At 37.4% G+C, this 27731-nt stretch overlaps 1 protein-coding gene across 2 annotated transcripts; it reads right to left on the bottom strand.

Annotated features, from left to right (window-relative positions):
* On the bottom strand, positions 1-27731 carry LOC121733508. Of its 2 annotated transcripts, XM_042123774.1 has the most exons (16): positions 27660-27731; positions 26877-26927; positions 13580-13798; positions 12833-12918; positions 12484-12547; positions 11303-11440; positions 9816-9866; positions 8893-8955; positions 8287-8472; positions 7059-7286; positions 6867-6901; positions 6638-6698; positions 2704-2847; positions 2298-2407; positions 1322-1439; positions 1-881 (listed from the first exon to the last, which is right to left on the bottom strand). In XM_042123774.1, exons 1-16 carry the CDS (start codon positions 27693-27695, stop codon positions 528-530), a joined length of 1944 nt encoding a protein of 647 aa, XP_041979708.1. In that variant the 5' UTR covers positions 27696-27731; the 3' UTR covers positions 1-527. The 2 variants fall into 2 exon arrangements, with proteins under 2 accessions (XP_041979708.1, XP_041979709.1); XM_042123775.1 differs by lacking the exon at positions 9816-9866.

Here is a 27731-nt window from a genome sequence, read left to right on the forward strand (position 1 = left end):
TGTTTTATGTTGTTTATTTCGCAAAAATATAACAAACTTCTTACTTATATTAGACACATTATTATTGCACGCATCCATTGCAAGGAATCGATTTTACATAAAAACATTTTTACCATAACAAAAAGTTTGGTTTTATCCACGATAGAGGCGCTGTAGTCGCTAATATTTTGTTGGTTACAACGCCATGTAGTAAGTGTAACGTAAACTTTTTACACAACCCTTAAAAACCTTTTTTCTTAAATCTAAAAAATTAAAATATCTGGAAATTTAGGAATTAACCTATCCGCCGTATTCAGAGGATTAATTACTTAAACGTTATTAAATAAAAATTTTAGCATAAAATTATCTGTCAAACTCTTCATTAAATTGTAGGTTAATCATATCTAATTAAATGTCTGATTGCGGCAGTATCACTATTTTTTTTTTGTTGAAAAATAATGCTATCCTGCTCAATAGCGTATGAAAAAGAGATAGCAATATAATATTCGTGATTTTTAACGTCGCAACCGCTGGTACTAGACAACTAATTAAACTTTAATATTCCCAGCGCCCCGAAAAACACCGTCATTGTTAACTTGGTGCAACGGATACTTGATTCTTTGGTAGACTGGTATAAGTACTAACGGCTTATTCTTCGGTTTCACATCTATTAGCTTAACAGGTGGCACGTCGTCATTGTTGAAAATACCGAAATCATAGATGGCGTTGGTTTTGATGGTTACTCTTTTTAATTTCTGCGGCGGTGGCGGGGGAATGAATATATTTTGTAAGTGGCTCATGATGTTGTCTAGTTTCTGTTGTGTCACGTTGTGTAAGTTTGACATTTCGTTGAACATTGCTGCACACTGCCGCGAGTTGCTGCGTTTCGATGCTGGACACGTCTAAAAAAAATAATAAAAATATGAATATCGAAATAAAATATGAATTTGCCATTTTTGTATTGCACTAGAATATTAATTACTATCAAATATTTAATCACAGTAAGAAATAAAGACGTAAATGCTTTAAAGATAGAGCTAGCTGTGTCGTGAATTCTCAATTTTCTTTATTTTCAATTTTTATAAAAAAAAATTATTTATATTTTTTCATTTCCTGCAAACAAAGTCTTACAAAGGCAAACATAGCCAAACGCTATAGGAAACGTGCAAGAACTATTATTTATTCTGATTTTCGGGCAGCACATGTCAAGTAAATAAAGTACAACTCGGATTTATGCCAACTCGCAGCACCGTGTAGACTCTGAAAATATTTGTTTCAAAATTCAGAAGTAAAACTTTTTATACCTCTTTTCCTATTAATAGGATATTCATGCAGTACTTACCATCAGCATAGCGTCCAGCACATTGAGCAACTTTTTCGGCGAGCTGCAGTACTCACGGTAGAGGGGCATGCTCTGAAACGCCGCGTTATACACGCCGAACTGAGACCAGTTCTCGTGGCTGCAATTATAAAAAAACAGCGAATAAAATAAACAAGGTACACCCGGATGGAACGAAGTTATAAAAGAAATCATAACTGGCTTGCTTTCTATGAGAGAGTGAGAGAGAGACAGACAGAGAAAAAAACTATAGCAAAAAGCACAGACATAGGTCAAGATAGATACCGCAAGTCCCGCGAAGTACATGCGGTATCTATCTTGATCTATGTCTGTGGCAAAAAGTGTCGGTTAAAAAGTGACGTGTCGTTACAACTTTTTCCGTCTAGCCCCCTTTCGCAACGCGCGATAAGGAACTTCGTTACAAAAAGTATTAAGTATTTAAATTAATAGGGTATTTTAGAACAAGTGCACTAAAAACGATGAACATAAGACGGATAAAAACATGGTAGTAACAACAAAAGATTAACCTATATCTTTCACAAACATCAAAAGCAAAAATCTATACGAGTGGAAAAGAAACAAATAGATTTTTCTTAGATTATCCTGGAAAGGGGTATGAAGATTTTTGTATGGAGCCTGGCCGACCTACTTTCCGCCATTGTGTTTTTCCGCGTTCACGAATATTTTTTTCAAAAATGGATAGCTAACATCAATACAAGCAAAAAATAATCTTGAACAAAACCACGTAAAGTGCCACATTTCGAAGATTTGAGCTGCCAAACTTGCAATATCTTAAATTGGTAAAACTTTAGCAGCTCATATCTTCCAAATGTGACTCTTTACGTGGTTTTGTCTAAGATTATTTTTTGTTTGTATTGATGTTAGCTGTCCATTTTTGAAAAAAATATTCGTGAACGCGAAAAAACACATTTAGCGAAAGTAGGTCGGCCATAATCTTCATACCCCTTTAAAAAAATACCTAAACTCCCGTATCCTGTCCTTCATCTTAAAGTAGTCAAGGAAACCGTACTTGTTGAGTACACCCATCTGCGAGAGCAGACAGGTGGTGGACTCCGTCAATTCTTTGCACTGAAATTAGAGAACATAAAATTAATGTTAACGTGCAAGGCCTCTCACCACCATGCAAGTTGAAAACCTCGACGCGCGTTTCGCCCCAACACCGGGGCATCTTCAGGATGTGGACTCTACGAACAACGTCCGTCAAGGCAAGACGTCAAGACGGACGTTGCTCGTAGAGTCAACATCTTGAGGATGCTCCGATATTGGGGCTAAACGCGCGTAGATATTTTCAACTTGCATAGTGAACATAAAACTTCTATCTTTCTATCTTCTATCATTTTAAAAAATACTATTATTGTACTCACATTGCTCGTAGCAGCCCACTTCTTGGTGGTAGGTTTGAGCTGGGCGGGTACGTTCTGCTGGCGCCAGGTCCAGACGACATTACAGCGGTCCAGGTCAGCGAGCGACACCAAGTTGGGAAGGCTACAGAACTGGCGACGGTTCTTCTGGAAAATTTATTGAAGGCGGTCTAGACCAGTGGTCCCCAACCTTTTTTTCATACGCGCCACAAACATGTTTTAGTCTAGGTGTCGCGGGCCACGAGAAAAAATTTTTGGGTTTAAAATAGCGTCCTTCAAAATTAACAATTTAAAGTCTAGAACATTTATACGTGGGAGAGCCATGCTTCGGCACCAATGGGCCGGCTCGACCGGAGAAATACCACGTTCTCACAGAAAACCGGCGTGAAACAGCGCTTGCGCTGTGTTTCGCCGAGTGAGTGAGTTTACCGGAGGCCCAATCCCCTACCCTAATCCCTTACCTACTCTCCCCTATTCCCTTCCCTTCCCATCCCTACCCTCTCCTATTACCCTATTCCCTCTTAAAAGGCCAGCAACGCACCTGCAGCTCTTCTGATGCTGCGAGTGTCCATGGGCGACGGAAGTTGCTTTCCGTCAGGTTACCCGTTTGCTCGTTTGCCCCCTTATTTAATTAAAAAAAAACTTAACAGCTTTCACGACGACTACATTATTTTACCGGTGGGTGTGAATTTCAAAATGGTTTAACATTATGCGGGCCACAGATAAAATCCCGGCGCGGCGCGGCGGCGGGCTGCGGGTTGGGGATACCTGGTCTAGACTCTAGTAAATAAGAAGACAGGAGGGGTTTTAAGACGTTATAATCTATTTAAGATTTATTATAATAATATTATGTTTCAAATTAAGAGGGCGACTATCCCAAAAAATCAAACATCGTCCTTCTCTCTTCACACTCACGCCCGTCTTTCATATGCCAGGTGAAAAAGGACGACGCGGATTCATCGCCAAATTAGTTTTTTCTCAATAACTCGATAAATATACAACATTTAAAAAATCCGCTAGGTCGGTTTCTCAATGACAAAATTTTACACAATATGTTAAAATATTAACTTAGTTCAATGCACGATTATGGCAATAAATGAATAATTCGTGAAAATTAGATGCATCTTTGTAGTGTCCGACCGAAGGTCTATTTTTGGCCGAAGCCGAAGCCGATTAATCGGCAATCGCCACATCCTTCGGCCGAAGCCGAAGCCGAAGGTTTTTAATCTTAATCTCGACTCTCAGTAATTAATTTTGTTTAAAATTGTCTATAAGCTACAATGAATATTAAAATTATTTCAAAACTTCAATATTGAATGTTTACCTCTATATTGACTGTTTCTTATAGAAGTTGATTTAGAGATAGTAATAAAAGCTTGTGATTTTGTGATTTATTAACCCCCGACAAAAAAGAGGGGTGTTATAAGTTTGATGTGTCTGTCTGTCGGTCTGTCTGTCTGTCTGCCTGTCTGTCTGTCTGTCTGTCTGTCTGTGGCATCGTAGCATCCAAACGGGTGGACCGATTTCGATCTAGTTTTTTTTGTTTGAAAGCTGACTTCATTGAGAGTGTTCTTAGCTATAGTTCATCATCATCAGCCCGCTCCGTGCTGAAAAATCGCGGTTCACCTGGTTCGTGAAGGGCCGATTAGCAACTTGCAGTCGTTTGGTGGGCTTTATTGCATTCTAGTTCGTGACATTTATGAATATTCACACAATAATGGAAAGTTGACCTGGTGCTGCAGCATCACCTGGTAATCAATAGGATACCCAACTCCTCACCAACTTAGATCAACGGTTTCGTGTTTGGGCTCATTTGAATTGCGACAACTAGTAAGACGTAAATAACCAATAAAAATCACTTGGGTTATATAGGAGCCGAGCTCCATATGAACCCAAAGTGGAGTTGACGGCCTCATCCAAAAGGACATTCGTAGATGGTATTCATTGGGATATATTAATATGATCCTGTTGATAGGAATTATTCTGCGCTATAACCAACACAAGTTTAAAAAGCATGAAATAAAATTAAATTAAGAAATTAAAAAAAAACCCCGCCAAACAACTTTAAAAAGTAATGAAATAATATATTTTACTGACTTTAAGTTTAAATAATTCCTAAGTGTAAAGTGATACTTTAGTCCATAATTGTTGTCAAGGTGTGTCGTGGGACCGCTAATGTAGATGTATGATTTCACATAGCATTATAGTTTAAGGGTCAGTTCACAGCGAACCGAATCGAGACAATCAGTGACATGGCGATACAAAATGCAAAATAATGAAAATGCAAAACTGTTGGCGGTCCCCCGACACACCGTGACAACAATTATGGACTAAAATATCACTTTACACTTAGGAATTATTTAAACTTAAAGTCAGTAAAATATATTATTTCATTACTTTTTAAAGTTGTTTCTACATTAGCCGCTGCTACAATCCCTGGTGCAGTGACAAAATATATTATTGTTTTAGTGAAGCCTCAGGCGCTGGCAAGTCGCCTATTGTCCTTGGCGTCAAGAAATTACCTACATTTTCCACCCCCACTCTTGAGGGCTCAGCTCATTCCCGAATGTTTTTTATACATTTAACTAAGCAGGCTAACAGTTAGTGTATGTTCCAACTGATGGAAGCTGGTTACCGTAATGCCTTGCGTCGTCTGCAACACCAGGGGTGCTACTGGTGCGTTGCCGCGTCAAGGGGTGTAATGAGGGGATGGGGGATGTGCTTACAGCCCTCTCACTTACTGAACGCTGTATAGAAGCGGTAAAGCTACTATTCAATCAGAATTAGAAAGGAATATTTAAAAATAAAACACTTTTTATTTTCACTTTTCCTGAGCGTGTAGTATATGTAGTTTTCCTGAGTGTGTGTAGAAAACGGATGAGAATTCGGGAAAACTGTGTAGAATCAAAATTATAGAGAATTTAATAATTGTTTTTTTTTCATTGTAGAACATTTTTGCTACAACGCATCGTATTTTAGTTATTAGCCAAAAACCAAAGTAACCAAAAAAGTAGTCTGTCTGTCTGTTACCTCTTCACGCTCAAACCGCTGAACCGATTTTGCTGAAATTTGGCATGGAGATACTTTGAGATCCGGGAAAGGACATAGGATACTTTTTATCCCGGGAAATGTACTGTTCCCGCGCGATAAACGAATTTTGGCGCAACAGAGTTGCGGGCATCATCTAGTGAATTATAAAATCGAAATTTTTGGGTTAGTCGCCCCCTTATAAAGTAGTAGCCGTTGAAGATTTGTTAAAAATCATAAAAATTTACAACTATTTGTATATTTTGTTTCTCACTCTTCCCTACCATTTCTATTGCATCCTAGACGAGTGATTGTTAAAATAACCGTGACATATTTTTAGAAGGTTCACTTCGAACAGATACTATGGGCTATGGCGTCTAACACATAAAGTTAATATACCTAGCGGAATAGAGCAACAATCTCGAGCTGTGAAACGTAACCAAAATTGGTTTTCATCTGTGTGAAAAATATGTGTACGTATACACTTACACAAGCATGATTGAACATGAATTCTATGAGATTAAATTGTCAACGTGCGGCACGTGCTGGCCTTTGTTTCTCGATTTCACTAGGTATATTAACTTTATGGTCTAACACTACGAACGTCACTTTTCAACAAATTTTCTTCGTGTTGTTCACACGGCTCGACCAATTTTCGTGAATCTTAGCGAGCATACCTATCGGCTAGGGTTGAGAATCGGACAACATCTACTTTTTATATTGATAAGTGCATTTGTTTAAAAATAATAGTAAATTATTACAACTCGAGACTGGCGGCGACCATTGTTTGTGCGACGGGATAGCGATGGGCGTTGCCATGGTGACATAATATTTATTTAATCACTTCAATAAACTTCAGCTAGTAATGTATAATAAGATTAAGATTAATATACAATTATGGTACACTTACAGGTCTGTACAACGAGGCACTGATCTGGCAAGTTATGCCGTCCGGCACTTGTCCGCCGTATCTGAAATAAAAGATATTCAATTGAAATGTTTTATGATTAGAAGAATATGAAATTGATTTATTTCATAATCTTCTATAAAACCCTTGGATTGAAGAAGGTTAAATAAATTATTTTGGTTTTTATTGTTATAAAAATATTGTGTTGCGGTTATTTTTTAATGATACTTACTTGCATGGGTCATTTTTTGGTGCATTGGGGCAATTCTGAAAAATATAAAATTACACAATTACACTTAAAACACAATCTAAAGTAAATCTTACGAGTCTGTCAAAATTTTGTACCAAAGCTGCAAAGTAAACAACATGACGTTAGTTTTTAGAAACAACATATCTATCCGACATTAACTAAAACCCCACATACCTCCGAAAGTATATCAGCTGTGCATCCCAATATGGGGCTAAGGGGGCACTCGGCATCATAACCCTGGATGGGCTTACTCAGGCATTTAGTGACCACCCTGGCCTTGGCTTTGGACCATTCGGGGTTGTGGTCAGTCATATTGTCCAACAGCTTGGCGAAACCTTCGATGTCAACGCCATTGTCAGATATGATGCCCAGCCTTCTGTAGATGCAGTCCTGTGTGTGGCACTGGAATGTTTAGAAACGTTTAATATTGAATCTAGTACTTTTTCTGTATTATCTAGTAGATTAGAAAACGTTTAATATTGAATCTAGTACTTAAATCCAAAAAATAACTAACTATTTGTGATATCTATAAATATAAAAATGGATTTCCAATTGTGTTAGTAACGCTAAAACTCGAGAACGGCTGAACGGATTGGGCTAATTTTAGTCTTAAAATATTCGTAGAAGTCCAGGGAAGGTTTTAAAGTGACACGAAGTTCACCGGGACAGCTAGTATTTATATAAAAGTATATAATAAGACCGGGCTGTCAGAAATATCAAAGCACGCTAGCCTCGCCTACACACCATTCATACATTCCAGAATCGTGCCCCTGGGTATTGTGATTTGCGCTGCAGATAATAGTGAACAATATCGTGTAACAACGGTTCCCGCATTACAGCAAGAAAATAAAGGTCGCAGGTCCCAAAAATGTTTTTGATGATTACTTAAAAATTAAAAACTTTACTAATATTTCCTTCAGCAATTATTTTATAAAGTTTGTGATTATAGTATTGCAGGTTATTTAATGATAGTAACTCAATAATAACAATAAGTGTAACAGATATTTGTTGAAAAGCCCAGAAAGATTCATAATTTCGAAAAATATAACTATCGAGTCAAAATAAGTATATTGTATAACTATAATAATTATTGTAATATCATATTAATTTTAAGGTATTTTAATCTCTTTGTCCTCTTAGTGTTCGCATCTACCTCACTGTCTCTGCAACACCCTAAGGTTTGGCTGGAAGAAAATGCCACGAGGCATTAAACCCGCCTTTGTACAAAACGTGCAAAAGTTTTAAATAAATAAATAAAAAGTAATAAATATATTTTCGTTGCCTGGTACCTGTAACACGAGTCCTTCAGGTATTTATCACGGGTCATACTGACGTGGTGTGGGGCGTCCATAGATATTATTATTACTAAGATTAAACTACGTCACTTAATTGCCTAACTCACCTTCAACGGCACAATCTTTACATCGTAAGTCTTCACTGTCGACATCGTCGGTGCTGGTGTGGTCACCACAGGGGGACTGGCTATATCCAGCCTGTTGGGCCCCCACCGGAGATCGAACCCGCACCGCGCCCGCCACTCCGGTCTGATGAACTCCGACATATCGCAGCATGAGAGCGGATCGAGGTTCTGAAAAGTTGAGATAGTTTTAGGCCGGTATAAATAGTCAATACTCAAGATGCATCTGGGTCTTAAGACACGGTTCAGGCTCTGTGATTGTGGTCAGATGGCTGTCAAAATTTGGACCAATCACAGAGCCGAACCGCGTCTTGAGACCGGGTCGCACCTTAAGTACTGACTATTTATACCAGCCTAGTTCGTTTTGATTAAAGTGAAGTTCTATCAGAGAAGTTGGTTCATAGGTAGATGGCGGTCTAATATTGGTCGCGTTCTGTCATACCCCGCCGACGGATGTCGGATGACGAAGTTTATAGTCTGTCAAAATGTGAAGAAATTAAAATGTGGCAACATCGTAGTGTCATCCCCTTCTAATGAAGATTTACTTTGCATATGCAAGCTGTTTCAATGGGTTTTCGGTAAAGTACTCACTTCATTTTCATCTTTAGTAGCATGTTGCACTTCAGATGGCGTTGAAGTAGGGAACACTGGAGGCTGAAACATAATCATAATCATAATATCTTTATTTGCTCGAAATGTGGTTACAAAGGATGACAAAAAGTGATACAGTACCAGCACACTTCGCTAATAAATTGTTAGCATGCAAATGTTCATTTCTTAAAAAGAGTAAGACAATATTAAATATAAACATTCAGACAAAATAACAAAATCAAATTTAAATAAGTAACACAGTGCTAAGTGTCATTTAAAGAGTAATTAATCATCTTTATAAAGTGTTTTATTTATTTTCTTGATAGTCTCAACAGAAAACTCTTTGAAGTAAGACGTATCTAAAGTCGATATATAAACTTTTTTTTTCGGAATAAAAACGTTTCTCTGGACTCGAAAGATGTTTACCGGAGGCCCAATCGCTTACCCTATTCCCTTCCCTTCCCATCCCTACCCTCCTCTATTACCCTCTTCCCTGTTAAAAGGCCGGCAACGCACCTGCAGCTCTTCTGATGCTGCGAGTGTCCATGGGCGATGGAAGATGCTTTCCATCAGGTGACCCGTTTGCCCTTTTATTTCATTTTAAAAAAATCTCCATTCCCATCAAAAGCGTGTAACAGACGGACAATCTTCAGCATAATATATTATTATAATAATATTATCTAATCTTATATATAAAATTCTCATATAATATAAAATTCTCATGGCTCAGACCACAGCGACACAGCGCACAAAGCGCGAAGTCCTCCAAAACGGCTCAACCGATTTTAATGAAATTTTGTATCATGTACATTCGTTAGGCGTGAGGATAGGTTGTTATCTACTTTTTATATTAACACTAGAAATAATTCATATGCCAAAATAACATTTGACGGGACAGATAGTTATTATGTATAATTACTTACATGATGTGGTTTTCGGATTCCAGCTTTCCCGAACGGTGGTTCTAACGCTACCTAAAAATTTCAATTAAAACGTATGGAATTTTAATAGCCTACTATTAACCGATGCTGACATTAAATTGTTACTTACTATATTTTGAGTTCGAGTTTTTATCACTACTGGCCGAAAAGAAGCTGTATTTTTTTTTTTTATTAAATAAGTGGGCAAACGACCAAACGGGTCACCTGATGGTAAGCAACTACCGTCGCCCATGGACACTCGCAACATCAGAAGAGCTGCAGGTGCGTTGCCGGCCTTTTAAGAGGGTATACGCTCTTTTCTTGAAGGTTTGCAGGTCGTATCGGTCCGGAAATACGACCTGCAAACCTTCAAGAAAAGAGCGTATACCCTCTTGTATGTATAACAATATGGCCCTGTTTGCCACTAGGGCCGTTGCTTCATATAAAAACTGTAGCTATTTTTCATTCCTCACAATAAAATTTCCAATTTTTTATCTATATTTTAGTATTGTGACAATAGGTTTTTATTCTAGGTAAAGTAAAATACAAGTCAAATTAAAATGATACGGGTTGGAAAGCAACTATCGTCACCCATGGACACTCGCAACATCAGAATTGCAGGTGCGTTGCAGGTATTATGACCGGGAATTGGATCTGGGTAACCGGGGCATGGACTTGAGCGGAAGCGGAGAACGGAACGGAAATGAGCTTCAACGGAGTCCCATCTACTACCCAAAACATCAGGAGTCTGTTTGCTTGTACGGTCAATAAGTGACGGGCTTTGGCCCACCGACCACCACACCCACCACTGTATCTCCTGTGTCGCCAGGACCGACAGCGGTACCCAATCATGAAAAGTCTTTGATATGATCTCAGGGAGCCCGAGGGATATGCTAAAGATGTCTTGCGTCTAAAGATGCAACGAAATGAATCAGAAGAAGATAGGAGGAGTAGGAAGTATACAGTTTTCCCTCCCCAGAAAAAGCGGGAGACAGCACAAAGTTGCAATGACCGTAAGTCAAAGAACTAAGGGGAAAGCACCACGGAAATAAATTTTAATTATGACCCGGCAAACGTTGTTTTGCCTGTTTTCCCAGTTTTCCTACTTTTTTCTTCAAGTTTTTTCTGATTTTTTTTTCAATAAGCCTCACGGAGACCGAGACCTTTGCAACGAATGCAAAACCGTGGAAATCGGTTCGTGCGTTAGTTATAACGTTAGGTAGGTAAACCCGACTTATTTTTATATATTAGATTACTAAGCTAGATCATAGATCTAAGTTAATCCATACTTATATTATAAATGCGAATGTGTCTGTCTGTCTGTCTTCACACCCAAACCGCTGAACCGATTTAGCTGAAATCTGATATGGAGATTCTTCGAGTCCCGGGAAAGAACATAGGATACATTTTACTCCATAATATAATGTATGGTTCCCGCGCGATAAACCGTAAACGAGTTTTTAATGTTCAATAAGTCGCTGGTACTGTACCTGTCTATTAATCTCAAACCCCACGCTGGCTCTCTGCGGCTGATGCACGTGGTAGAACATGAACTGGCTGAAGTTACACCGCTGCAGCACACTGTCGGGAAACAGCTGGGGCAGCTCGCAGCATTTTGTATTGAAGTACTGGAAATTATAGATAACATAGACTACGGTTACACGGTCAGTCTGGCACATAAAGTTAATATACCTAGCGGAATAGAGAAACAAAGGCCTGAGCAAGAGAGATGTCACTATCAGTAACACTGCGTGGTAAAAAGAGACGTGTGACACATGACAGTTTCTTACTTAGTACTCTTTTTTTACGTCCAGTCGGCACGTGCCGCACGTTGACAATTTAATTTCTCATATGAAAGTTAATTTTTTTACCTATTTAACCATATCAAAATAATTGTAATTGTATAAAAAATTATTGAAATAATAGAAAAAAGTAAAATACAACTAATGAGCGACATTGTTTCAATTGTAACATTGTTTAATGACTTTTTATAAACACCAAACCGCTTGAGATTTACGGCTGTAAAAACATAATAGGTACGACGTATTCTGGGGAATCTTACAGCGAAAGCTTAGTTGTATCGTATCTTCACCAGTTTTTTTAGTTATGTTTCATAAAGTAATGCAAGAATACAGTTTTAGTCGTAAGAGAATTTTCGATTCAATAAAGCTTTTGTCATTTATTATACCCAAAATATTATTTTAAAAATATGAAATAAATAATGATAGACTAATACTCAGAGAAAAAATCAAAAATCAAATAACATTAAAAAGTTGTAACCGGCGTTTACCGCTTTGTTGCCCGGGGCCAGCGATATTTCATCTGTGTGAAAAATATGTGTACCGTGTATACACTTACGTATACACGGTACACATATTTTTCACACAGATGAAAACCAAGTCTACTTTGCGACAAGACGAGATATACAGATACACATAATACAAGCCGGGCCACCTCTAGTTTTATCGGATGAGCGATGTTAATGAGTAATGACGTAAGGGTCCTAAGTCCTAACTCTAGGATTATCTAGGTTATGTAGAGTGTAGTACTTTTTTATCTTTATTTTCTTTGATTTATTAAAAAACAACGTTTGTTGGGTTTTAGTCTTTACAAACATAAATTTAAGTTTAAGAAATGGTAGAATAGATGGATAGCTCATAGCTGAACTTACATTCGTCAAGAACCATGTTGGACGGCGTTCAATTGGTAGATTTTCTGCAAGATTGATGTAGCGACTGAAAACAAAATAATACCATGATAATACCTACATAACATATAGCCTACCCTACCCTACATATTAAACATAATATTATTATAAGTAGTTGAGACAAAAGGCAATAAGGTATCGAGCTATATTTTAAACTTTAAAGGAGAAGTAATGTAAATGTGCTTTACCACCGGCCTATAGCTACTGTCTGTAGTTGGCTCGTGCTATCTACGCCAGCGCTCATACATGTTGAATATTGAAAGCTGATTTTTGGCGCATTTTAGAGGCCCCCTTATTAGCTACGCCACTGTACCTCTGCGAGAACATGTAGGGGAAGGCGGCGACTGATGAAAGTGGCGTACACCCATCTGGCTTTACCCAGCTCTCTGATGGACAGTTCTGAAAACATCAATCATCATTAATAAAAAAATTAATATATAATATACGTGGGAGAGCCATGTTTCGGCACGAATGGGCCGGCTCGACCGGAGAAATAGCGCGTTCTCACAGAAAACCGGCGTGAAACAGCGCTAGCGCTGTGTTTCGCCGAGTGAGTGAGTTTACTGGAGGCCCAATCCCCTACCCTAATCCCTTCCCATCCCTACCCTCACCTATTACCCTATTCCCTCTTAAAAGGCCGGCAACGCATCTGCAGCTCTTTTGATGCTGCGAGTGTCCATGGGCGACGGAAGTTGCTTTCCATCAGGTGACTCGTTTGCCCCTTATTTCATAAAAAAAAGTGTAAAAGTGTTTTTCAATCTTTTTTATGATGCGACCCCCCGGTAGGAAATATTTCGCGTTATATGGTATCTTTCAATGAATGCAGCACTGTCATACAGTCATACATGATTCAATCGAATCGCAGATTGAACTGTGACTGCGACATTTATACAAGCTTCCTATGTATACCTTTTGACGTCCTCCTTTTACCCTAAATTGCATGGGTTATTAGTGGAAGGGGGTTGAGCCAAATCTCATTTAGGGTATTCTATAGGTTTGGTTTTGGTTTCAAAATCTCAAAAAATTCTCCAAAAAAGTAAAGAATCTTGTCACAGCTAACCTGTATCAACTGATCAACCGTACAATGCAGCAGCGCCTGTCCTGGGCAGGTATTAGTATACTTCCTCGTCCTGTTCCCGTAGCAGACGTCCAGGGCGACATCCAGGGTGTCACTCCAGGACCCCGGCAGTAACGCCCTGATGGTTGCAGCATACTGGTCGCGAGGGGGCAAGGCGTCGGTCAGATTGAGGTGCTGGTTGAGACAGTTCCATGTGTGGCACTGGAGGAATAAGAGTTTATGCGTTTAATGCGTGACTATGTATTCGTTGGCTATAACAAAAGTATCATTCCTGACCATCCATCAGTTTGGGCTGGATGGATGACTGAACTGATGCCAAACTGACCGTGTACGGTGTAAGGCCGCGTTTCCACTGATGCGGAGCTGGGCGGAGAGGAGCTTAGCGGTGCCCGAATTGACCAATGACTATGCTCGAAATATCCGCTCCGCCTCAGTGGAAACAGCACGAGCGGGGTGGAGCAGAGCTGAGCGGATATTTATAATAAAAATACAGCGAGGCGATGCGGTGCGGAGGACAACGAGCAATGGGGTGCTCTTACAAACCAGACAAAATATTCGTTGGCTACAACAAAGAACACTCTTAGACATAAGTTACATCTACACTACTATTATAAAGAGGAAAGATTTGATTTTTTGTTTGTTTGTTTGTTTGAGTCGAATAGGCTCCGAAACTACTGGACCGATTTGAAAAATTCTTTTACCATTGGAATCCTGCATTATTTCTGCTGAACATAGGCTAATTTTTATTTTGGAAAAATATAAGGTTCCGTAAGATATTTGGGATTTTCGGACGCAAGGTTTAAAAAATCAACCAGAAAAGTTACTTATTTTGCGTACGCTGCCTAAACTATAAAAGATAGAGGCATAAAATGTTCTAAGTAATTATAGATCTTTTAAATATCTACAAAAAAGTCCGCGACACACTATACCTATCTATGTTGAGTGAGGCACAATAACCATTTTTTTATTAAAAAATCTAGAATTTTTTTTGGACTATATTTAAATGCGTTTATTTAAATCATGCTATTGACCCTTATCAAAATAAATTATTTCATCACTAAGTACAGTTAATGTAGATAATATTCGGTCTTTGAATGATTAAAATTGGACGTTTGGTTTTAATGTTATGGCGAAATTAAAATATTACGATTTCTGCTGCACGTTGCGAATTGGGCGTCAAGGCGCGATGCGCGGGTGTGCGTGCGGTAGGGGAGAGATTTAATTATCAGTGCCACAGACTCGCCCGGAGAGTCCACGTAAATATTACCTCGATCGTGGGAATCGCAGACACAATAGATTTTCAATAGTTATGCGACAGCCGGGTGCTGCTTTATTGATTTGATATAGACTATCGTGCTTCATTATTATAATCCTAATTTCAAAAAAGCTTTAAAAGTTATGACTACGAAAGTAATATTTTTAGAACTTTTTAAAATAAGTTTTGAATGACTATTATTTTTGATTGCTATTATAATTAATTAATTTCTTTAACTATAAATCTCCAATAGCGGCAGCCGGCTGCCCGCATAACAATTGAAGATCTATTGTGTCTGCGATACCCACGATGCCGATGCACGATGGAAGTATTAATGCATATTTTTTAATCCACACTATTTCTGCTGAATATAGGCTATATTTAATGAGTGAAAAAAGGGAACCGTATTAAGTGTTAATAATTGTGTGAAAAATCTACCAAAATATTCCTTCTTGCTTATGCTTTATAAATTATAGACTATACTTTAAAATAAGTTTTGAATGACTACCTATTATTTTTGATTGCTATTATAATTAATTAATTTCTTTAACTATAAATCTCCAATAGCGGCAGCCGGCTGCCAGCATAACAATTGAAGATCTATTGTGTCTGCGATACCCACGATGCCGATGCACGATGGAAGTATTAATGCATATTTTTTAATCCACACTATTTCTGCTGAATATAGGCTATATTTAATGAGAGAAAAAAGGGAACCGTATTAAGTGTTAATAATTGTGTGAAAAATCTACCAAAATATTCCTTCTTGCTTATGCTTTATAAATGCTATCGATCGACACCGTCACTAATATCGAAGATGCAGTCCATTATCCACAGGAGTTTTTAAATTCGCTGAATCCTTCTGGACTTCCACCACACGAACTGACGTTAAAAATCGGAATTCCAATCACGCTTTTGAGAAATTTATGCCCACCAAATATGTGCAATGGGACAAGGCTGCTTATTAAAGAATTAAAGGACAATTTAATTGTAGCTACCATTATCACCGGCCCAGCAGCTGGTCAACTAGCTCATATACCGAGGATACCGATGATTCCAACTGATCTGCCAATCCCATTTAAACGGCTTCAATTTCCGGTAAAAATATCTTTCGCATTGACTATTAACAAGTCCCAAGGTCAAACTTTCAAATTAGTAGGCATCGACCTACGAAAAGAATGTTTTACTCATGGTCAACTATACGTTGGCCTATCCCGAGTTGGAGCTGCTGATAATCAATTTATTTTGCTGCCATAAAATAAAACAACATCAAGGGAAGCTTTAACCCAATTTTAATGGAATCTTTTACGCAAAAAGAAGTATGGTGTAAAAAAACATAAAGCGCAAAAGTACAACAAAAATACTTTATACAAAAACAAATAGAAAATTTCAAAATGTATATAATAGTAGATGTAGGTAAGCATAAAATAATAAAGCATAAAACTACAAAAAAAAAACATAAAATATTTTAAACAAAAAAAAACATGAAGAAATTGCAAAATATTATAAATAATAGTATCTTCTGCAGGTAAGGATAAAATAATCAAACATAACACTTAAAATATAAAAATATAAAAAAAAATACAATAAAAATGTGTTATATGTACATAATAATTATAATATAGTAGTTGCAGGCTAAATAATGTAAACTATTTTTATGTTCTGCTTAACTTAAAGATTGACTACCTTTATTTAAAAAAAATAATTTAAAAACCAATGTCCACTCGTGCGAAGCCGGGCCGGGCCGCTAGTTTATAATAAAAATACAGCGAGGCGATGCGGTGCGGAGGACAACGAGCAATGGGGTGCTCTTACAAACCAGACAAAATATTCGTTGGCTACAACAAAGAACACTCTTAGACATAAGTTACACGGTAAGTCTGGCATCAGTTAAGTTAATCAGTCTGATCCAGACTAGAACTCGAAAAGGATTTAAATGAACGTGGCGAAATAAGGAACTCGCTGCCATTAGCTGCCATCATACAAAAATGCCATTTTTGACAGTTCTTTACCACCAGTGCCCCCGCCCACGTTCATTTAAAGCACTCTTTCCCAAAGTGGGCTATAAGGCCCCCTTGTGGGCACTGAAGGTCTAAAGGGGGGTGTAGGACCCAGAAAAAAATAGGGGCGTTGTGTTGGCTTGGGGGTGGTTTATTTCATCTGGATGCATTTAAAATTTGTCCTCAAAGTGGGCAGTAGGGAAAATAAGTTTGGGAACCCCTGATTTAATTAACCTTGTCAAACTTTAACGGGAGATAACGGACTGATGATTCGTGTTTGATTGACGGACTGATATTTTTTTTATTACGCACTTTCCGCTTATACATATTTCTGGCGTCCGCGACCGGCGACCCGCGTCAGTTTCAACTTTTTAGACTGATGGACTGAACTGATCCCAGACTGACCGTGTACCTAACCCTAGTCGACTTAGGCTGTGAATAAAATTTATTTCTGTGTTTAAACCTACTTAAATGTTTTGTGTGTCAGTCGACAGCAAACAATATAGCATTATCCTAGTACTTATGTCAAGGCCTAGGTATTTAAACATATATTTTGTTCAAATACAACAATAACACATTAATATACTATGTAATATGTAACTACACATATTTTAATGACCTCACAACGGCATAATATAGCCGTGTTATCGCACAACCCTGTAGAGTTTAGCCGGCTTCTAATATCGACAACAAAAACCTAGTCAATTTATTAAAAAGTACCTGGATGACCGAGCTTTGCTCGGTATAGCAAACACTCATTGACTTCGTGTTACTTAATAACGCCATCTGCTGGTCGTTAAAACAATTAGTTGCTAACAAAATAGTATTATTATTCGCCAATAGATGTCAGGAAGAGTAATATTTTTCAGTTTATCGATTATCGATAAAACACGAATAAAAAGACATTTTCTACCCCCTATATACTACATTTCATGAAAATCGTTGGAGCCGATTCCGAGATTCCAATTATATATATATATATATATATATATATATATATATATATATATATATATATATATATATATATATATATATATTTACACCCCGGAGTTGATATTACGTCGTACATGGCGGTTTTTACCGATGATATTGCGTCCGACTGACTTGTTGCATCCTGTATACGGACGCAAGATTGACCATCTCTCAAATTCAGCCAGAAGTAGTGTTAAGGTTAGTACAATGGCTGGGTGAAATATTGGCATGGACGTTGTTTTGTCACCGGAGTGCTTTTCGGCGTATTTCTTAGTTCCGCTATTTGGCGCGCGAATTTTGGAGGTCGCTACTGTGCGCCGTATATCAGTGGCGTATATTCGATACTTTGTTTACGTATAACACGCCGATACTGTGGATTCCTGTATATAATAAAGTTTTTATCAATTCTAATGTGTGATTTAATTACGTCCCACAAAACGACATCGTCCCAGAGGAGACGCGGGGGTGACAGAGGCGAGGGGGCGGAGTTCGCACGCGACATGCAAGGGCATGTTTTTGTTTATATTTTTTGCCGGCCAGCGCGGACGTAATGACGCTTGTGGTATAAATATTGTGTAGTGGGGCGAATATTTGAGAGAGACTAAATTCATGTCTTCAAAGTTGGGTTCACAACGCCTTCGTAAATTTGATGTAACATTACACATTTCAATGTCTAATTAACTTACAAAAATGCTGCTAAAACTATTTGAAAGTAGAGTTAATATTTCAAAAGTTATTATAAAAAAAAGTACCAAATTATGAAATTTTTGCGTGTCGTTTCGATACTGCCGCTTACAATTTATTATTAAAAAAAAAAATGAGCTAGAAAGGATTAAAAATTTAATGTTAATTTGAAGATAAAGAAGAGAAGAATCCGATACCAACAAATAACACATCAACTTACATTAAATAACTAAAAATTATATTTTTAAAATGTTCATAAAATTCGCGTCATTGTCCTGCGCATTGTTTGTTTTGAATGCCTTGCCGATATACTCAACGTGACGGGTTGAAACCTATTTTGCGATAAAATCTGCTGGCTCACTTTATTTGATCGCAGTGCTTTGGTGTGGATAGAGGTCTTCGTTTTATGCTCTCTCTCTCTCTCTTTGAAAACTTCTACAAAAATTTCCAAATAAGACGTCATTTACATTTCTCGATGTGTGCCAACATTTGTCTGTTTTTCACTACTTTTTTTATACCAAGTTATAAAGGCCCGCAACATTTCTAAGTTCTAAATTATAAACGAATTTAGTGAATTCCTCATTTTCCTGAACGTCTTTTTCCTGAATAGCCCTAAAAACATAATGACGATCATTCAGAATAATGATCAAATCTGTAACTGTATTTCAGGAAAACAGGAACAAATATATCGAATCGATGCAATGTCGATATTACAATTAGGTAGTTATTTGACACATTTTCGAAAAATAGTAGTAGAATAGTAAGAAAAGTAGTAAAAATGTTATCTACACTTCAATATTATAAAGCAGGAGAGGTTGTTTGTTTGTTTGAACGCGTTAATCTCAGGAACTACTAGTCCGATTTGAAAAATTCTTTCAGTGTTAGATAGCCCATTTATCGAGGAAGGCTATAAGCAATATTTTATCACGCTAAGAATAATAGGAGCGAAGAAATAGAGGAAAATGTGGAAAAAACGGAGGGAAATTATTTGAAAGGGCTTATTTGAACGCGCTTATCTCAGGAACTACTGGTCCGATTTGAAAAATTCTTTCAGTGTTAGATTGTCGTGTCAATGGTTGTCGTGATTGATGTAGATCGTTTTTTTTAAAAGAAGTGATTTTAAAAACTATTTTAAAGACAAAATAAAATGGCCTTGGCCGTCGACCCATTTTGTAATACAAAAAAAATGTTTTAATTGTGGTGCAACGACCAAGAACAATATCAATATTATTACAAATCATTTTGTTCTACCTATGAAACGAAAGAACATAAAATCGCTTTATAAATCTTCATTTTTCTGGTGCAGCATATTTATTTACAAATAAATATGCAATTTACGATCATTATCCTGACGTCCAGTGTCCTCTTTGTTGTTGAACTGTTTATATACTTACCTGTCTAAAAGTATTTTGGATCGATTGTATTAACTACTATGTCCCTACCTACATACCTACGTATATGATTTTCTTTGATAAGTACTTACCTATTGTATATTTTAAACAAAAGCCCATCAGTGACTGAGTTTAGACTGCGAATTGGGTTGGGACTAATGTATTTTTAAATATCTATACTTACTAATATTGTAGAGACGAAATATTTAATCGTTTGCTTATTACTATTTAACTTACGAGTTACGAGACTACTGAACCAATTTAAATAATTCTTTCGCTATAAGAAAGCCACGGTAATGAGAAAATAGCCCAAACAAGTGCATCGAAACTCAACGTCAAGTGGTTACCGGGTCATGGGCTAGGCTGTACACTGTACAGTGTTCTGAGATTTTTTTTTAATCTTGACTTTCTTCATTCATAAATCGACACCTTTGACAAGATTTATAGTAACTGTGATGGCATACTTATAATAATAATAATGTACTTTTATTCAGCTCGATAACATTAAAACCTTAATCTAGACGATTACAACATGCAAATTATTTTATTTTCAAAAGTTTTTTATATTAGAATGTTAAGACCGCAACCGGCAGCTTAGCTAGGTTACAGTATAACCTGTGTTAAAGCCACCGGACCCTTTCCCAACTACTATCGCATATCGCTGATTTTACATTTCAGGCAATTAAAATTAGATTACAAATCAAATAAATATTTAAAATTAATCAAACTTGATACAATAAACGGGGGCGGTGGTTACTCGCGTCCGTAGGAATTACCTTTTACTACCCTACACGTGTCCCCCGGGTGGTGCTAAACGAGTAACAACGCCGAGTCTCAGGCGGCGGATATGATAACCTGACTCCTAGGCAGTAGTGGCCTTGAGGACTAAATACCCTCAAAAAGTCTAGCGCGGAAAGCAACGGGAAACTACCGCGACTATAATCCCAAGAAAACCATGATTAAGAACGCCACCAGAGATAATATGATGTCATGCGACCCGACTAACGCTCGGCGCCAGCTTGGTTCCGGGCCGACTGGTGTGAAATTGGCTACCGGCTGCAGGTCAGTTAACCAGCAGGCTGCTTGCAGAAACTCTGCTACTGTTGGAAACATAACATCTTACTCTAGCAAACTAACACCCAAGGGAAGGGCAATAACAATAGGAACCTGGAATGTCCGTGGACTTTTAAGGCCAGGAAAAATCGAAGTTGTTGAAGCGGAGATGGAGCGCTATAATCTGGCTATACTAGGATTGAGTGAGACCCATGTCAAAGATAACGGATACCACATCACACCTGAAGGAAATATGGTAATCTACTCTGACAGGCAAGACAATAGTTTTAGTGGTGTGGGCTTCATAGTTGCTAGCTGGCTACGAGACAAGGTATTGGGGTATAATACCATCAACAATAGAATTATATCCTTAAAAATTTCAGCCCATCCACACCCAATTAACTTTGTACAGGTCTATGCGCCGACCACTGCAGCCACCGAAGAAGAGATGGAGGAATTTTACCACGAGCTAGAATTAACCTGCAAAGCGTTACCAAAGAAGGAATGTACTATCATCCTGGGAGACTTTAATGCTAAGATAGGGCACACTGATAATGATCAACACCTAAGGAATGTTATTGGGGAATACAGCTTAGGAGCCCGCAACAGTCGAGGTGAGATGTTGTTAGAGTTTTGCATTGAAAAAGGACTATTCGTAACTAACACGGCATATAAACAACATCCAAGACGCTTATGGACATGGCGATCGCCAACAGGTCATAAAAATCAGATTGACTTTATATTAATCAGCAGCAGATGGAAGTCGTGCATAACTCTCTCAAAGACTTTTCCGGGTGCAGATTGTGGCAGCGACCATCAGCTGTTAATAGCTCAATACAGAGTCCGCCTCAAAGTAGTTTCAAAGCCTCCACCATCCAAAAATATTCTTCTAACACAAGAAGCGAAAGCTTTTGAGGACACACTACAAACTCGACTGGACAGTGAAACGTATTGCCCATTTGACTCAGCCAATACATCATGGAATCAGCTTAAGGCCGCATTAGAAGAGACAACTAGAACAATCACAAATGGACGGAAAGTAAAACCCACTGACCACTTGGGAGGCAATCGCACAAAGAAAGGCTCTAAAGACTGGAGGAATTCGTTCAAAGGAAGAACAACAGCGATACTCTGAACTTGACTCACTAGTACAGCGTCTCTGTAGACATGACAAGAATGCATATATCAATTCCATATGTAGAGATATACAAACACACTCTGATACCCTACATCCAAGAGACATGTTCCAAAAAATTCTCACACGGGAACGAAAATCAAAATCTTGGAACATAGAAGATGAAAAGGGTAACCTGATTTTAGACAAGAACCAAGTGATGACAAGATGGAGGAACTACTGCCAAGACCTGTACAAATATGACGCTGATGAACCTGACACTAGATTAGATTTTACAGATAAAGAACCCGACATCGTTCTCCATGAAGTAGAAGCAGCTATAAATAAGCTCAAAACAAAAGCTTGCGGTGGAGATGGTATACAGGCACAAGTGCTTAAGAGCTTGGGTAAGTCTGGAATCAGAGTAATGCATTCAATATGTCTTAAAGTATGGAGAACAGGACAGTAGCCAGACGATTGGACAGAATCTCTCGTGATACCACTACATAAGAAAGGGTCGACTAAAAAGTGTGGAAATTATCGGACCATCTCACTAATTTCACACGCCAGTAAGATTCTTCTCCATGTTATAAACAACAGATTGGCACACTATATAACTAGACAGATATCCAAAGAGCAGGCGGGATTCGTAAAGGGCAGGGGTACCCGAGAACAAATCCTAAACATCCGTCAGCTGATAGAAAAGAGCAGAGAATTCAATGTCCCAATAGTACTCTGTTTTGTGGATTACGCTAAGGCCTTTGACTGCATCGTCTGGTCCAAAATGCTGGAGGTGATGAGAGAGTTGGGTGTCCCCGATCATCTCATATTTTTGGTACAAAACCTCTACCTGGAAGGTCGACCAAGGGTGCGATTAGACAATGATCTGTCAGAGCCGTCTGCTACAGAGCGTGGTGTCAGACAGGGTTGCATCCTCTCTCCACAGCTGTTCAACCTCGTAGGCGAATATATAATGCGTCGAGTGTTGGAAGATTGGGAGGATGGTATTAAAATTAACGGATACATTCTCAACAACCTAAGGTTCGCTGACGGCACCACGCTTATAAGTACTTGCGAAGTGAAACTTGCTGAACTTCTAGCGCGGCTCGAAAAGATTAGTCGAGACTTTGGCCTCCAAATCAATCGCAATAAAACCAAACTGATGTACGTCGATAAGCTGAACCAAATACAAAAGACATCATTACTACAAGATCTCCAACCCGTAGAGGAGTTTGTCTACCTGGGATCGTTGATTAGCAACAATGGTAACTGCGAGAGGGAGGTTGTCCGACGGGCTCAGATGGCTAAATCTGCGGTTGGGCGCTTAGAAAAGATATGGAAGAATAAGAACATCTATCGTAGCACAAAAATAACACTAATGCGTTCCCTAATCTTTTCAATATTTTTATATGCCTCCGAGACATGGACACTAAAAGCACGTACTCGAGCTAAGATTGACGCTTTTGAAATGTGTTGCTGGTGTAAAATGCTCGGCATCCCTTGGACCGCACACCGGACCAACACGTCTATACTTCAGCAACTCAAAATTACCACCCGCCTGTCCACGCTTTGTCTACAACGATCACTTGCCTTTTTTGGCCACATAGCCCGCCGGGAGCCTAAGAATCTTGAGAGTCTCATACTAGCTGGGCAATTAGAGGGGAAAAGAGGCAGAGGCAGAGTGGCTACACGATGGACAGACGCGATTGTCAAGGCTGCTGACTGCACGTTCCAGGAGGCATTTCATCAGGCCAAAAATAGAGACAAGTGGAGAGCCCTATCCCAAAAAGCAAATTTTGGTGGTCACGTCCCTCAGCCGTGAGGATACGACTAGGAAGAAGAAGATACAATAAACAATACAAAAAACGATCGAAACGATCTACATCAATCACGACAACCATGATTGACTATGACTATCACAGCACAGAACGCAACGTCGCGTCGTGTTTGTTTACGCGCGCGCGTTAACCTACTACTTACGAAAAAATTTATTATTATTGTGAACTTGTATTATAATCAAATACCGTCCTCTTTTTGTACAAAACAAATAAACAGAAATAATAGGTACTATTATAGATAATAACCATAATTTAAATTTACAAACAAAGTATATATATTGTTGTGTAATTTTTGTGTAGTTGTGTAATTTTTTGAGATTTTGGACTGTTTTATCTTATTTTTGATAGGTACGTTAATAATTTTTTAAACGTTTTTATTTTTCTTTTCGACGCCTAAAGGGCCTTTTTTTGAGACTTTGTACTGATAGGTATGTCTGATATGTGATTCTTCAGGTTAATATTTTTCTAAGCATTTTTGTTTTATTTTTTTAACGCGTAAACGGCTAATAACGAATTTCAATTTGTTAAATTTTATCAACTTGTCACGTGGGCAGAGCCACGATTGAAAACTAGTATTGCTTACATACACAAGTTAACTATAGTCAATGTCACAGTAAATTAGCCTCTCAACTGGTCGTTTTTAAAATTGTTAATTTCTTAAATTACTTTTATGTTCCTATTTCGGTGTATTTGATTTGTCCGACACTTTGATTATTATGACTATGGGTTTATTATTGTACCTACTTGATTTTAAACAATAAAACTTAAAAATACCTACTACCGAAACAATTGTTTTATTTTGTGTTCATACTTAAGTTCAGAAGAAACACGCTCACATAAATAAAATGCTTCCACATCATATCTATCATAATTATCCTTAATATTTTTTAGTTAGCCTAGCGGACTTACCTAATTATAATTTAAAATTTAATTAATCTATGTAATATCGGGATAACTTGTTTTTAATGTCTGTTATGTACTCCAAGTTATAGAAATAAGTATTTCATTTTAATCGACTTCATAAAGAGGCATGATTCTCTATTCATACATACATATCGTCACTCCTGTCCCTCATTGGGGTAGACAGAGACCACATCACGCAATGAATTTATTGGGATCTATTATATAGGTACCTATGTATGTATCGATATAACATATAAGGTTAGGAGGAAGCAACAAACTCAACAGTTTATGGCGTACATACAAAAATAATATACGGTACCGATATAATCTCAAATGTAGTAAGGAGTCATTTAATTAGTAGAATGCATGGAATTAATACAGTACAATATACGGTATCAATATATCCACACATTTAAATGGATGTAGGAAAAACGATGAAATGCATGTAACGAATACAAAAATATACAATGTGTCACATGATTTCCATCGAGAACGGAAGCAAAAAACCAGCGAGAATTATTTCAAATTGAATATCTAATTTTCGTACGTAAACAAAATTTCTCGTCGACAATAGAATTCACATGACAGCAATGTAACTATATTCGCACGAAAAACAATTAAAAAGTCATTGGAAATGGTAGACGCCATAGGGTTCGACTTTGAAAAGACGCAACAAGTCTTCGGCGATTTAAATATATATATATATATATATATATACAACAATTGCTCGTTTAAAGATATAAGATATCACGTATAAGGAAGCTTATTAAATATGCCTTGTCTCTTGTGCAATGAAGTAGTGTGGTAATAAATAATAGATGTGAATTGTGAAGTAATGATTTTACGGCGTCAGATAGTGATCATAGGTACCATATTGTCAGGGCCCCCGCTACCATATGTGCAATGTGTGCAATGCACACGGGCGCCACCCTCTAGGGGCGCCAAATCGCCATCTTTAGGGGCGCTAAAACCAAGGACCCAAAAAATTTGCCTAAAGGGGCGCCAAAATCCTTTTTTGCACACAGGCGCCAGTAGCCCTTACGGGGGCCCTACATATTGTTAAACTCAGTAGCCTCATTCTAGCATTTAACATGATTGAAATCAATTAAAAAATCAGGTGATCAGCCTGCATTGTTCTAACCAAACTTGGAAATAACACAATATGTTTCCAACGCGGGAATCGAACCTACGACCTCCGAGTCAAGAGCCGCGCTCTATACCCCTAGACCACGGAGGCGTCTATAGTCACGGAATCGTATATATACTATATACCTACTATAAATTATAATATACTATAAGTACATATACCTAGTGTGTTCAATGTTGCAACGATAAAAATGGCCTACCTATATTCCCTTTTATATCCCTTCATGCTAATCGCTTTATAATCATTCATTAATATTACAAAAAAAAAAAAAAAATATTATATTTTACACAGTAGAAACCCATAAAATGTTTATTGAAAAATATGCATGGCGCCGAAAACACTGTCTGCCATAGTGTGACATCATACGTTTTGTATTTTAAGCTCTCTTTATTGAACATTTTTTATATGCTAAATGTACGCGTCTAAAAGTGCCCAAAAATTATAAAATAATTAAATAAGAAATTAGAAATCATTTGTAATGTTGAAAACTTTTGGAGAAAAGTTTTGGCCATTTCATTTCCCGTCTACAATAAATGGAGATAATTTATAAAACTGATGTTTTATTTGAATTATTCAAGAAAATATATTTTACAAATCTTTCTAAGCTTATTTTTATTATTTATGTACAAATAAACTTACATATAACGAGCGCGATAAATAAAAGATATTAAATTACGAATAGAATGACGTCACATCCAATTCGGAAGTACCGCAAAAGCGTTTTCGTCAGTACAAATCCTATTTTCATAAAATTATATTTCAAATCGATTTTATTTATCAATCATAAGCTTTTATTTGATGATAAGGGTGAAATACGGTTTCCTAGGCTAAGTTCTACTAGAAAATTATTTGTTCAATGAAATTGAATATAGGTCAAGTAGCCTATTTTTTCCCAATAAAAAATTAAAGAAAAACTTACCAGTCTCGAGTTACCCAGGTAAGACCTTCCGAAGCCGGCCTGGGTGGTCACCTAGATACGGAAATACATATTCAGAGTAAGGAAGATAACCAGGAAATACATAAAAGTATCAACTAGTAACTAGTTGTTAGCATAAAAAGTTTATCTATCGGTCAAGTGAACTTGCGACAAAAAGACAACTGTTTTGCTAATTAGCGTTACTTGTTTATTAGTTTCAACTTTATCTAAAAGTATATTATTCTCGTTTTTCTGTTATAAAACATCCATCTCATCGTCATTAGGTATGGCATCATTTTAAATGATCATTAAGTTTATTATTGTTATTAACTGAGGCCTACTTGGATACGTACCATGGTTGAGTCATCTCTTTCGTTCTTTGTATTTATAAAAGAAATAACATGATATTTCATATTTAAGGGCTAACTTAAACTAAGATGTCGCAAGTAGGTACTTAACTGCAATTCACAGAAATACCTAAAGTCGCCTTGACAAAAAAATCTTGATTACTTTTAAGTAAGTACTTAAGTATTTACTTTTAAGTACCGGACAAGACTTTATAGCTATCAAATTACCAAAATACAACATTTTAACGTTAAGCTAATCTATAAAATAAAATCAATGCGTAATAACCAAAAATATAACTTAGATATACTTAATAGTACCTACGAGTAAGTACTTAAAAGTATTAAGTTTATAATATGCAAGTTTACACAATATTTTAACTCACAAAATACTTTTATTACTCTTGGCTTCATACATTCTAGAATACAGAAGTATACTTACAGTATTCACAAGCAAATATAACCACAAAACACGCATTGTCTTGTCGGCATTAAGACAAACACTGATAGCGAG

Source organism: Aricia agestis, chromosome 14 (assembly GCF_905147365.1).
Source record: "Aricia agestis chromosome 14, ilAriAges1.1, whole genome shotgun sequence".
In the NCBI taxonomy this organism is placed as follows: domain Eukaryota; kingdom Metazoa; phylum Arthropoda; class Insecta; order Lepidoptera; family Lycaenidae; genus Aricia; species Aricia agestis.

What these genes read in the sequence shown, in the direction of transcription:
- LOC121733508 (XM_042123774.1), bottom strand. Translation starts at nt 27,695, where the DNA reads ATGCGTGTTTTGTGGTTATATTTGCTTGTGAATACT. An exon ending in CGGTTGATCAGTTGATACAG is followed by an intron (nt 12,919 to 13,579) that starts GTTAGCTGTGAC and finishes TGATGTTTTCAG; the next exon opens with AACTGTCCATCAGAGAGCTG. An exon ending in CCAAAAAATGACCCATGCAA is followed by an intron (nt 6,699 to 6,866) that starts GTAAGTATCATT and finishes CTTTTATTTCAG; the next exon opens with ATACGGCGGACAAGTGCCGG.